At 41.1% G+C, this 13,655-nt stretch overlaps 1 protein-coding gene across 3 annotated transcripts in view; it reads left to right on the plus strand.

Annotated features, from left to right (window-relative positions):
- LOC101164162 (glutamate receptor 1) overlaps positions 1 to 13,655 on the plus strand; it is a 219,680-nt gene that overhangs the window by 136,629 nt on the left and 69,396 nt on the right. For all 3 annotated transcript variants that reach the window (XM_023959328.1, XM_023959329.1, XM_023959330.1), the window contains exons 2-3: positions 168 to 464; positions 572 to 706. In XM_023959328.1, the coding sequence (XP_023815096.1) occupies positions 377 to 464; positions 572 to 706 (223 nt within the window). In that variant the 5' untranslated portion in view covers positions 168 to 376. The remainder of the gene's footprint in view (positions 1 to 167; positions 465 to 571; positions 707 to 13,655) is intronic.

A 13,655-nucleotide genomic window follows, 5' to 3' on the forward strand; every position in this document is an offset into this window, starting at 1 on the left:
CATTTAGGTGTTCTTTTTTAAATGTTTGACACAATGAAGAACCTTAGATTAATCCAAATAAACTGAGAAAGATTGACAAATGTGTCATTTGGAGTCAACAGTGATTCGAAGACGGGGGTATTTTTTGCAGCGCGCGCAGCTCTGAAGTCATTCTCTGTTTCATACAGCAGCAACCAAGGACAGAGGAGCATCAGCAGTGAGAGGAGAAGGAGGAGAGAGGAAGGTGCCTCCTCGCCATTGCAATAATTGTCTCCCTGTTGAGTCGATGCCGGCGCGGACGTCGCTCTGAAGGGGAAACGGAAGATTTGCCTGGACGCACGGACAAACCTATGCTCGGATTTCAGCTCTCTCTGCCTTCGCTAATGCAAAAGGAAATATGCAGCGAAGCGTCACCATCCTCTATACCAGTTTACTGGGGATGTGCTTGGGTTCGAGCGCAAGTTTCCCAAGTAACATCAATATAGGTGAGAATGGCGCGCGGGCGCGTAACTTCCGTGCGTGTTGTCTCGTGTGACCTGCTTTGCCTCCACAGCGTGTAACATGAAAGTCCCAATTCTGTGCTGCTCAACAGGAGGATTGTTCCCCACCGACTCGCACGAATATGAGGTGTTCCGGTTCGCCCTCTCGCACCACCAGGACATACCCAAACTGGTGCCGCAGGTGGATATGGTCAAAATGGGGAACAGCTTCTCCATGACATACGCCTGTAAGTAGAATCTCACAACATTCCCGGTCATCACACTCCCCCCACCAGCTCTGCCAGCTCACGCGCCCATTTGGATGGACTTTGTTGAGGAACTCCGTTGTTGAGTTGTTTGGGGGAAGAAAAGAATTTAGGAAAAAAAAAGAGACCGAGACAAAGACAGTGTCAGCTTTAATAGCTCACATTTTAGACCTGCTGCTGTTTAGTGGTTCTATATAATCATTAACTGTTGCGTGGGACCGCGCAGGACTTCTTTTTCTCTGCATGATTATTGCTGCGTGATTTATGTTCCGGGGAAGCCAATGGGATTTAAAAAAAAAAACATCCTCCGCCGCAACAGAAGGATCCTACTGTCATGCAACATCAGCTTTTACTGCTGAGAGAATGTTGTTGGTTTTTTTTTTCCTCTCCTCTTTTTTTTAGCGGCTGTCACTTGATCCCAGTGCGCATTTTCCTCTTTGTTATGGCGGCGCAGAACAAAACACAAAGAGACGCAGCGCATTCAACCGTGCAGTATAAAACACTAGACTCCAAACGCTTCCACTGATCACATCACCGTCGAGTATTGCCTTTTCTTTTAGCAACTGAACCAGCCATACGCATGCGCAAAATTAATGTCTGAACTTTTTGAATCTTTAAGGTTTTGAATAAAAATATTGGGAACAAATTATTTAAAGTGAAACTGTTGCACAGGGGTTATTTTTTTTTTTTTAATAATATTTTTTTAATCTCTGGTCCAAGTTACACTGGTGTTGTGGCTGATAAAGGGTCATTATGGGATAATTTAGCAAATGAATTAGCTTTCTCATAGTGAATTTGTACTTCATATCCATATTTCAACTTTACTATGTTTTCCTATTATTTTTTGCACTTTTGAAGCGATCCTTCCTTTCTGTCCCAGCCAAATGCTAGCCAAGTCTCTCAGAAGATCCCATTTGACAGCTGAATCTGTCTATGTGTCATGTGATAATGCCACAGTGACAGACATCCCATTAATACTCTCAGACACTGCATTTCCACGTTGAATCCTCCCTGGAATTTAAAAAAATAAAAGGTCTTTATCTTCTTGTGTGGATGCTGTGTAAAAAAAGTGGCATTTTTTGTCTTAGTTCATTATGAATGTTTGCTACATTTCTTGGTGCAATTGTTAATGTGCTATATGAGATTGGAATTTGATTGGAAATTAAGCATTGAGCAGCACTTCTACACATGCTCACTGTAGGGTTTTGATGAACAGCAAATGATGTCCTTTAGGGAAAATCTATGATTGAGTGCAGATGCTTTCCACTCACAACATTTTCAGGTAATTTTTTAATCTTAATTTTTTAAATCTGCATCCACTTATCATCCAGGTTACAAACGCCACATTAACCCTTTAAAAGTCTCCAAACATCACTCTCCTCGCTCCCGTTCATTAAGGCCCTGGAGCCAGGAAGAGGTGCAACGATATTTAACTACACCTAGATGACCTCATTAATGAGACAGTGCTTTGCTCACAGGAGGGTGTGATGAAAAACTATAGCTGCCTGCAGGAATTTTCCCAATGCATGTTTATATCAGCAGGAGGCAGGTGGGGAATGCTGTCACAGCGTGCAGTCACAGGACAGACAGCAGCACAGCATACTGTTCAGACACAAACAACACAGCAAACGTGAATGCAAAATGTTGACTTATTTTCATGTTGATTTTTTTTTCTCAAGAATCCCAATCTCCAGATGTCATTTCCATGCAGTAATTTGGTTTTTTAAAGAGCACTTCCCGTATTTCCTTCCTCATAAGCTAATGCCTCACCTCCTCACCCCCTTCATGTGCAAATTCAACCTTTTTTTCCCCCTCATGTTAAGGCGTCTTCATGCAATTTGATCTTGGCATGTTAAAAAGATTCAGAGTTCAAGAAGATGAAAAGGAAAATGATTCCTCATCCTGCTGGGTCTCACCCATTTTGTGGGAGTATTTGGATGCAAAGGATTTAGAGACATTTTTGTTAGGAGGGGGAGATGAAAGGCTGCAGGCCAGGTTTATAATGAGTCAGATGAGAGAAAAGCAGCTTCTTCCTGCATCTTTATTTGATACACTTTTGAGGAGGGGATGCTGCGCTTCGGCATCCGGGTATCCGTGCTATGCAGACTATTTTCAAGTGAGTGAGAGTCCACCTCTGTAAGTGTGGGAAATGCATGGGACTTTCGGTAGGAGGAAGAGGATGGGGGTTCATGAGTGTGGAAGGCAGAAGGGTGAATGGGGCCCTTGTGCACAGGAATGAATAGAGCTCCGGAAGAGCGTGACGCTCATCTTCTGGCTGGTATGATCCACCATTTCCTCAGTAACAAGTCTGCACACACACTTTTACATGTATGTGTTCATGCTCTCAAACTTGCCAAAGTACTTAAAAAAGGTGCAGGATAGGGTGTTGCTGAGTGTTTGTGTTCATTTGGAAGTGAGTGTTTTGAAAAGCAGAGGTGAAAGAGAGGACATGAAGCCTGTAACACAAAAGACAATGAGCGCTTTGGTCTTTTTTTTTTTGTTGCCATCCACTGCAGCTCATTCCTCATGTGTGCTTTTGTTCACGCATTGTCAGTGAAGGAACTTACGGGAACGCTTGTTTGTACACGTGCAATATTAGTCACCATTCCCCGGAGTTAGTTTCCATATTATCATAATCCTCTATTGACTTGCTTTATAATACAGACGTCACTGATTCACAAGCTTGGTGTCAGAGCCATGCAGGCTGTCTCCTAAAAGATCCACTTTTCTCTTTGATGTCCTCCACGGACTCTGACTTGAGATGAGTTTGGCTATTTTTGGTTCATCTGCACAGAGTTGTACCTAGAGACAAAGTGTTTAAAATGAAAGCTCAGAGTTTTTCTAACTTGCATCAACTGGTGGTAAACTTCCCATTAACACCAATTAGAGACTGTGAAGGAGATGGTTAATGGAATGACTGTGATTTAGGCAGCAGTTTTCAGGACTAGGTTAAATACAAATGGGAGTAAATCTGCGAGGGAGCCTTGATCGATGAATTGAGCTCTGCCCAGCCATTCAGCAGAGCACAGATGGAGATGGCGCTTTCTTCCGGGCATGTGTAAGAGACACATATGAATTACCGCTGGGTGATGAAGTGAAAGTAGGCTTTGGTCAAAGACTCAATGAACAGCATCAGCTAGTCAATTTGATGGTGGTACACTGGTGGTAAATCAAGTTGAGGTTGACTGTTGTAAAGCTGTCGTTCCAACTGTATTTAAAAATGATTATGTGTGTTTGTGTGTGTTGGTGAATATGAAATGTATGATTGGGACTTGATTTCATTCTGAAAAGACTCAGTCTAACTTTGAAAAGAAAAAAAAAACTGATGACAGTGCTGCAAAGAAATACACTCTAATATTAAAAATGTGAATGAAAATCATATTAAAGATGCAATAAGAAAATTTGATCAGCCTATGAGAACAAATAATATGACACAAATGACAGATTTTATATATTTGACATTGAATTAATACTTAAAGAAATGCAATTTTAACAACCATTTTTTTTTTTTTTGCATTTGGATGCGCTACATCGGCTTTTTCATCGGCTTTTAACTGTCGTACATTGACTAGATCACATGTCAGGTTTTTTTTTTGGTTAGCTGTAGGCCACCGGTTTAAAAGTGAGCTTTATATGAACCAATGCCTCAAAAAGATTTTATAAATTACATCTCCACATCTAAGCTTTAATTTAGAGCTGAACTAATGATTATAAGTCTGTGTGATTATGATTCATTAGAAATGAGTCCCTTTTGGAATTCAAAGTAAACCATATCAAAATCCTGTTTATGAAAAGGAATTTTCTTTTATTTACCAAACTAAAAAGGTTTTTTCTTTGTTTCAAATACATTTTAAAACATTTTAGTTTTATTTTGTGGTTTGCTCTATTAGTCAGTTCATTCAATTCTCAGCTTTTGATTCATCTGAGCTCCTTTAGAACTTTTAGAACTTTAGAACCTGTGTCAGAGCTTTTATTTTTAATGATGTGGCTTTAAACCAACCTTTTTTTATTTTTTTACCTTTCCTCCGCCATGCTTATGTTTTTTTTTTTAAAGGAGAAAAGTATTCAGAACACTTTAATTAGCTCAAATTGCAATTTGTCTCAAATCAATTGTCTGTGCATGTGTTGAAGTGTCCTTCGGCAAAACACTGAACCCAACATTGGTGGTGGAGGTTGGCGCCAGGGTTCGGCAGGATAGTGTGAGTTTGTGCATGCTTGGGTGAATGGGACAGTGACTCTAAAGCGCTTTGGGCCCTAAAGAAAGGTTGAAAAGTGCTATATAAGTAAACGCCATTTACCATTCATGGTCATCTCTTGAGATGAACTTCTCAGCACACGTTGGAGACAGATTTGCAACTGGCTGGAATCATTTCCTCTCATCATTAATCTTTCTATATTTAAACTGATGAGAAGACACTTGCCCAGATTAAAGAGCTTTAACAGTATCCTCTATCAGGTTACTGAGAATGATTATTTTCATATAAACACACCTGAAAGCCCCCGATTTGCAAACTACCAAAAAATACTGTAAATGTCATAGTTACAGCAATGAAAAGACTGACATTTTACCAACCTTCTGTCTTATAGGCCGATGTACAAGGTCATAAACCCACTTTTGGGAAAACGTTATACTAATGTTGTTCTCAACATTTCTAATGGGGTCAGAAAGTCTCACAAAATCTAAATAGGTCTGCTGAAATCCTTGCACATCCCAGATATTTCTTAAAACACACCTACTGTAGCCTGGAACTTTAATAAAAAAGTGCATTAAACAATTATTATTTTCTGTAATCTTACATTTAATCAAACTCTCATGAACTAATATACATGTAAAACATTATTAATGTGATCCGAAATAGTAATTGATTTTACTTGTGCTTGCATAGTTTTCCAGCTTCTTCCTTCCATTTAAAAACAAGAATGTTTTATTTTTTTATTTTTTCCAGCCCTAAAACGGAAAACCATCACAATATACTGCATAAGAGTTTCAAAATGTGGCTTAATGGGGATATTTCAACCTTTACAATCTCCATTTGACTTCATTGCTGCAGTAAAGGATAATGTTGTTATAATGACTATCATAAAAAGAAGTCATAGGGGAATAAACAAAGGTAGCCTTCTCCTCGTTGCTCATTTACCATTTGCTTGGTTCAGGTTTTCCTCATCACGGGTCTGACTACCAAACAGAGATGTTTGCTTTTTCCAGCTTTATTAATTTTTTTGGGTTAACATTTAAACATGCACGGCAACACTAACAAGAAACAGAGCTTTAGCAGATACATTTCATTTATTATTCAGGGCAACACAACTCAGACCATCACTTTATGGATTTATAAGCATAAATATCTAATATAAACTTGGCAGAAAAAAAATAAAATAAACTGACTGTAATACTTGGGATGAAAAATAAATAAATTCTGGAAAAAACTGAAAAGTTTTTGTCCCAAAAACTTTAATTTCTTTTTCTGTTTTTTTTTCTTTTCTAAAATAATTTTCCTTCAAAGGTTTCCGTCTCATGGGGAAGCAGCAGAGTGGATCAGTTGGGATGAGAGCATTAAGTGAAAAGGGTGGGGTGGACTTGAGGCTAAACTGCCATTTCAGTTTCTCGTTCTGGTGTCAGTGAGGCTCAGGGGGGTTGTAGCCACTGTGTCAGCCACCACGAGACCGCTGCAGTGACTAGCTTCAACAGTTTGCACACGTTCACAGGAATTTCTGAGTGTTCAATTTGTTATAGAAAATGACAGACAAATAGGAAGATCACCTCTCCCTCCTGACTGTTTGGGACGTGACTGGTATTTCATGTGCAGAAAACAAAGAGAATTGGGTTTAAAAAAAAAAGGCAAAAGAAGGTGACGAAAGGTCTCCTGGGTTCAGCTCTGGCAGCTTTCGATTTGATGAATGAGAGAGCTTGATTTTTCCCCCTTTTTTTTCTTTCTCTGCAGAAAGTCAGGTATAAGAAATGGCCCACAGCAATCAATGTAGATCAGCAAAAATGGCTCCCTATGCTACAGAGTGATGGAGTGCGAAGCGAAAGAGGGATGAAATGCATTTCTGTTTTGTGTATGCCTGTTTGCTTAGTAAATAATCACAAAAGGAATGCAAGGGAGATAGAACAAAATCTGCGGAAGATAAAAAACAAATAACATGTCATTTAGTCTCCTAACTCTCTAAAATGCACCAACAAACCTTCGTTAAACAGAAGTAAACATAATGAAAATTCACAGCCTTAAAGTGGTGCGTGTGTTATGCAAAGACTCACTAATCTTAATCATGCATGTCATCTTGGCTGTAAAAACACTAAATACAAAGCTGTTACCTGTTTCCACCTGGGCTTTTTGTCTCGCCAAGCTGCTTTTAAATCCAGCAAGTATTTAAAATAACATCTCTGGAGATAATGGCAGCTGGGACGTGGGGGTCTGAAACTGGCAATTAGAAAACTGTTTGGAGATGAGGACCAGGATTTCTGCTTTGGGGTGGAAGAACAACGATGACAGCTGTCATGTTTTTTTGAGTTTTTTTTAAGCAGGGACAGAAGCAGAGTCCCTTTTTGTCATACATCTTGGGAGCCTATGTGTACTATAATGAGGAGCAAAGCCTACAAGCATATAAAACAGTGTGACATGGTGCAGCTGCACTGACGGTGACAGCATTAGGCTGTTGTTGTCATCGGCGTGCCTCGCACAGATGCTTATAGGAGTAAACGACTGGCTCTCTTTGATATCAGGCCCTCGACGGATGGAAGTTGGAGAGGCAAACACAAAACAGCAAAAGACTGTGATTAGTGCTTGTGTATGTACACTTTGCAAGCTTTATGGAGTTTCCCCATGAGTAAAGAGAAGGCCTCGGTGTGATTTTGAAAAAAAAAACAAAAAACAACAAAGTGCATTTCACAGATTAATTTGGTTTAGTTTGCTTTCACACTGCACTGTCAAGAGTGGACCAAACTGCCTTGAAACGTCACAAAGTTGCAATAGATGTTTGAGAAAAAGTATTGCCTACAATAAGTTCTGATCAGCAAAAAAAAGAGAAAATTTACAAAGATCACTTCACATTTAAGCAAATACATTATCCAAAATACAGACTCTCATGTAAGAACCAGTCTGAAACCACCCTAAGAGTATTTTTTCTTTTACTTTTTGTAGTATTACCATTGGCAAACTGAATGCACTGGAAGTAAATAACTCTTCAAAGTAAAGTGTCAGTGTAGCTTCTTATAAAGCTATCAAACATTTTTTTGTAGATAAAAACAAAGAGATTGAAGTTTAGTCGAGAAAAAAATGGTTTTAAATATATAAAAATAATAATAGAATAAAATAATAGAAATATTGTATAAAAAACGATTTAAGAATATTTCAGAATTCTTGTGATCAATTTAATTTAAAGAATCAAGAGCCCTACTCCTCACTGACGTTTACTAGCTCGAACATGGTTTTGTCTAAATTGCGCCATAAAGGTGACTGAATTGACTTCCTTTCATTGGAGTCGAAAGAAAGCCATTTTCTATGGGTGACATCACACTCAGTCGGTCCAGTTTTCTTCTACAGTCAATGAGTAACGCACATGACAAAGGACATTTGTCTGACCTTAACTTGCTTTATGCACAAGTGAATCCCTCACATAGTACTTGTTACAGTGTGTGACATAAGTGCAGAGGGTGTAGACATGTTGTCCAAAGTGCTCAGTATGGAAATCTGCACAGCTCTCACTCTTTTGACAACACTGTGAAAGGGGAGGGTCTACCGCCAGTTTGTAGTCAGTGGGAGTGCTGTCAATGTAGATGGCAAGGCTAATAGTGAGTAGCACTTTGACTGGAGTTCACAAGCGCCTCCAAGAGTGTGTTCTTCTCCTTCAAGAAAGTCATTTTCTGCTACGATTAAATATTTGTTTTTGTCAGTGGTTGCTAACGTCTTTAAGACGAAACCAGAACTTGGTCCCTAAATATATTCAAGCTGCAATGGAAGATTTCATCACAAGCTGATGTCTTCTGTGTGTGTGTGTCGTTTTTTTTTTTTCATAAATTCTATCTAAGCAAAGTTCTTTTCCTAGTAACAATGTCATGTTTGCTGAATATAGTAAAAAGTACCACAACGGGAAAGTATAAAGGATTTGGGTTCATTAGACAGGAAGAAAACCCATTATTAAGACATTAGACGAGAACTTCCCATTTCTTTTACAATATTTCTATTTCTTTAGGTCACGATTGCCCTGTTTTTACTTTGCTGGATTATGTTAGTTTGTTTAGAATATATATATATATATATATATATATATATATATATATATATATATCAGTCAATGAATCAGTCAATGAATGGTAATGGTATTAATGGTGAGCAGATAACATGGCAAGACCGTTAACGCTACTGCCTACCTCATAATATGAGAGACTATGAATCACATGTCATGCCGTCTCAGACCTTTGCCCGGCCAAACGAGGTCTGTGTTAGGTTCTGGGGGACCAGAGCACCCTGATGGAAAGTGGGCTACTGGAAGAAGACGGAAATGGACTAGATGTGAGAACAAGGTTCTGTTAGAATGTTACTACTCAAGCAATCCCACCCAGAGGGGTTACATGCAGAGAATGTGGATGCTTCAAATCCCACAATCAAGGCTAACTGCCAAACAACTGGTAGCCCAACTGGCAACTCCTATCACAACTTGAGATTGAAGGGGTACAATACAATTGCAATACCACCAAGGGGGAGCCAGAACAGCAGGTCAGAGAGGGGGCTATACCACATTCCCTCCTGAGCTTGGGCACAAAGTCCCAACAACCACAGATACGCTGAGCGAGACAACAACTGACCTGAAAGACAAGAACTTGTCTAGATTGAACACTAGGCAACCCCGTCACCAGCTACACTGGTTAAGTGATGTACTGCCTGAAAGTCTCCTGGAAGCTGTGAATAAAGCATTGAGCGCAATTCCTACCACAACCATCACATAAACCAATGAACTGGTTTACACTTCAGCAGCAGTGATCCTTCAGATGCTTGGCTATAAGAGCAACCAAAGGAGAAAACTATACCCACCATAGAAGTAACGGTTAGTGGCCAAAATCAAGGCAACTCGGGGGGGATGTGAGTAAGCTGACAGAGGCTCAAAGAGGTACAATGAGAAAGCAAGTACCTAAGAGATACAGCCAGATGCTCATACCTGAAGCACTGGAAACTGCCAAACAAAGGCTCCTAGCCTTGAGCAGAGGTACACAAGAGACAATGAAGCCAGACGGATGAACAAGCTGTTCACAACTCAGCCTGCAAAAGTGGACACTCAGTGGCAGGGTCAAAAAAGCCGATCAGACCCACCAAGGCTAGAAACTGAACAGTACTGGAAAAGTATATGGGAGAAAGAGACAGCACATAACAGCAATGCCCAGTGGCTGGTCTGTCTGAGAAAAGAACATAGGAACCTCTCTGAACAGAATCCAGTAATGATCACAGTGGCAGACATCCAAGAAAGAGTCTCAGGTATGACGGACTGGACACCACCAGGCCATGAAATGATACATGGCTACTGGCTAAAGAAACTCACACACTCCACGAGCGCCTGGCAGCACAAATGAACCAGCTGCTAAGAGATGGCATTCACCCCGAATGGCTAACGGAAGGGCGAACAATCCTGATCCAGAAGGTTCCCTCAAAGGGTGCAGTCCCATCCAACTACCGGTCAATAACCTGTCTCTCCACAACATGGATGCTCATGTCAGGCATCATTGCAACTAAGATAAATATGCACATGGATCAATACATGAGCAACACACAGAAGGGCATTGGTAGAGATTCAGAGGAGCCAAACACCAACTCCTGGTTGACAGAACAGTTGCTCAGGACTGCATGTCACGACACACCAACCTGTGCACAGCCTGGATTGATTACAAGAAAGCCTATGACTCAGTGCCACACACGTGGATCACTGAATGCTTGGAACTGTACAACATCAACAGGACTCTTAGAGCCTTCATAGGAAATTCGATGACGCTGTGGAAAACCACCCTTGAAGCCACTTGCACAAGTGTCCATCAAATGTAGGATATACCAAGGTGATGCTCTGTCCCCACTGCTGTTCTGCATAGGTCTGAACCCCCTCAGCCAAATAATCTAAAAGACTGGCTATGGATACCGACTCAGAAATGGTGCCAACATCAGTCACCTCCTCTACATGGATGACATCAAGCTATATGCTAAGAGCGAGCGTGACATTGACTCCCTGATCCACACCACCAGGATCTACAGTACTGACATTGGGATGTCATTCTGGCACGAGAAATGCAGCCGGATGGTGACAAAGAGAGGCAAGGTAGTCCATACAGGAAGGGTCTCACTCCCAGAAGGAACAATGGCAGACATTGAGGATAGTTACAAGTACCTTGGAATTCCACAGGCAAATGGCAACCTGGAGCAGGCAACAAGGAAAGCTGCAACACCCAAATACCTCCAACAGGTAAGGCAAGTCCTGAGAAGCCAGCTCAATGGCAAGAACAAGACCAGGACAATAAACAGCTACGCACAGATACCCTGCAGGAATAATAAGATAGCCAAAGGAAGAGATACAGACCACGGATGTTAAGACACGAAAGCTCCTCACCATGCATGGAGGGTTCCATCCCAAATCCAGCACCCTGAGACTGTATGCTAGCCGCAAGGAAGGAGGCCGAGGACTAGTGAGCGTGGAAGCCACTGGCCTACAGGACAGCATTGAAGCACTCATCCTGGCAGCTCAGGAACAAGCCCTGAGCACCAGAGCAATAGAGGCTCAGATCTACTACACCAGACAAGACCCAAGGTGTAGGCTGTGCAAAGAGGCGTCTGAAACAATCCAGCACATAACTGCAGGGTGTAAGATCTTGGCAGGGAAAGCATACATGGAGCACCACAATCAAATGGCTGGAATAATATACAGGAACATGTATGCAGAATATGGACTGGAAACCCCAAAGTCAAAATGAGAAACACCTCAGAAGGTGGTAGAGAATGAGAGGGCAAAGATCCTGTGGGACTTCCAGGATCAGACTGATAGGATGGTAATGGCAAACCAACCAGACATTGTAGTGGTGGATAAAGAACAGAGGAAAGCCATTGTGGTGGATGTGGCAGTGCCAAGTGATGGGAACATCAGGAAGAAGGAACATGAGAAACTGGAGAAATACCAGGGACTCAGAAAAGAATTGGAGAAAGCATGGAAGGTGAAGGTGACAGTGGTGCCTGTGGTAATTGGGGCAGTAACCCCCAAGCTGGAGGAGTGGCTACAACAGATCCCTGGAAAGACCTCAGACCTCTCAGTCCAGAAAGCGCACTGCTAGAAACAGCTAAGATACTGCAGGACCCTCAAGCTCCCAGGCCTCTGGTAGAGGACCCGAGCTTGGAGGAGAAACCACCCGTGGAAGGGTGAGAGGGGCGTTTTTTTTAATATATATATATGTAAAAAAACGCCCTTATATAAATAGAGAGAGAGAGAGAGATTTTTGTTTTTACAGAGTTTTTTGTACATTTAAAGAGACCAAAACATTAATGTAAATGTAAGCAAGCAAAACGTAGGATAAATTCCATAAAGCACCAAAAAGGACTGTTTTACGCCAGGACAAAAGGTCAAACCCAAACCCAGCTTAAACAGACTTGTCATTAAACTACTAATGTGATTTCTTTATTTAAAAAAATGTAAAGGATGTAAAATGATGTTTTGTTGCTTGAGGGGCAAATTATTTTTTTTTGGTGGGGGGCTGGACTTAATACACAAAGTCAATGGCAGTAATATGTTCTTTGTGTTTTTCTTTTTTTTCAATAACACCTTCATCAAATGATTTTACTTATTTAAAACTTTAAATAAGTAAAAAAACAACAACTTTAGACTGCAAATATTTTAGCTGATAGCATCACAAGTTGGTGTCATATCCATCAAAGTAAACCACAATTTGCTGTAGTTCATGTTTAGCACATTTAGTTGATTTAATAGACGAAATAAGGAAAGAGTTTTGGAAGAGTTAATAAAGGCTATTTAGGTGTATTATGGATGTTTTAATTCACTGCAATCAGCTGGCAAATTGCTAATTTATACCCTGCTTTCTTGGGAATGATCACAGAAGTTGAGTGTTTGCCTATTCCTGCTCCATCCACTTCCATTGCTTCCTGTCAGAGGGAATGGATGTGAGTGGGTTCGTCCCTCAGCACCTGTCCACACTGATCCACAGATGGGCTTATAATTGTGAAGGGATAATTGTTAAGGAGATAATAGGCATTTCCATACCCCCTGACAGGAGCTGGTCTGGGCTGTGTTTCTGACCCGCTGCCCAGGTAAGCATTTATTCAGCAGGTGGCAGGGTCCCGCTGCAAAGCAGATTGGAAACATGGGGAGAAACATTGAGGAGATTCAGTGATGCAGCATGAGAGGGTTAGATAGTGAGACGCTGGAGGAGAAGGAGGGAGAGAAAGATGTTTGGAGCTGAAGGGAGTGCTCTCAAACCCTCGATTACCCGTTTAATGAGGCGACGCGCTGCCATTGTTTTATTACTAAGAGGAAATGAGAGAGATCTAGATTTCATGGTGTGGGCTCTTCGTTTCCCACTGCTTGGCTGGCATCTGCTCTCTCTGTTCCCTCTGTCATCCCGTCCCGCAGGCACCAACACGGTTTTGTTTTCCCCGCACTCCGCCTCATCACCTACACGTGCAAGACCTCCATTGCTTTTTGGCACATCCTTTTAAAGCTTTTATCAGCCAATTATCACCCAAACAGTTTTAGACTCTTTAGTTTATCGTCTGAGATGTTTCAGAGAAGATTCTGCTTTCTTTCAGCAAAGTCTCTTCCCACTTTTTTTTTTCATCGTTTTTTACCTTTTGGCCGCCTTAAGCAGAAGTGACAAAAATGTGGCTTTGTTACTGTTGCACAGGCAGTAAATCTTCCCTGAGTTGTTGTAGCTAAAGCTGTTTATACCAGG

The sequence above is a fragment of the Oryzias latipes genome, chromosome 10, assembly GCF_002234675.1.
Source record: "Oryzias latipes chromosome 10, ASM223467v1".
Classification (NCBI taxonomy): Eukaryota; Metazoa; Chordata; class Actinopteri; order Beloniformes; family Adrianichthyidae; genus Oryzias; species Oryzias latipes.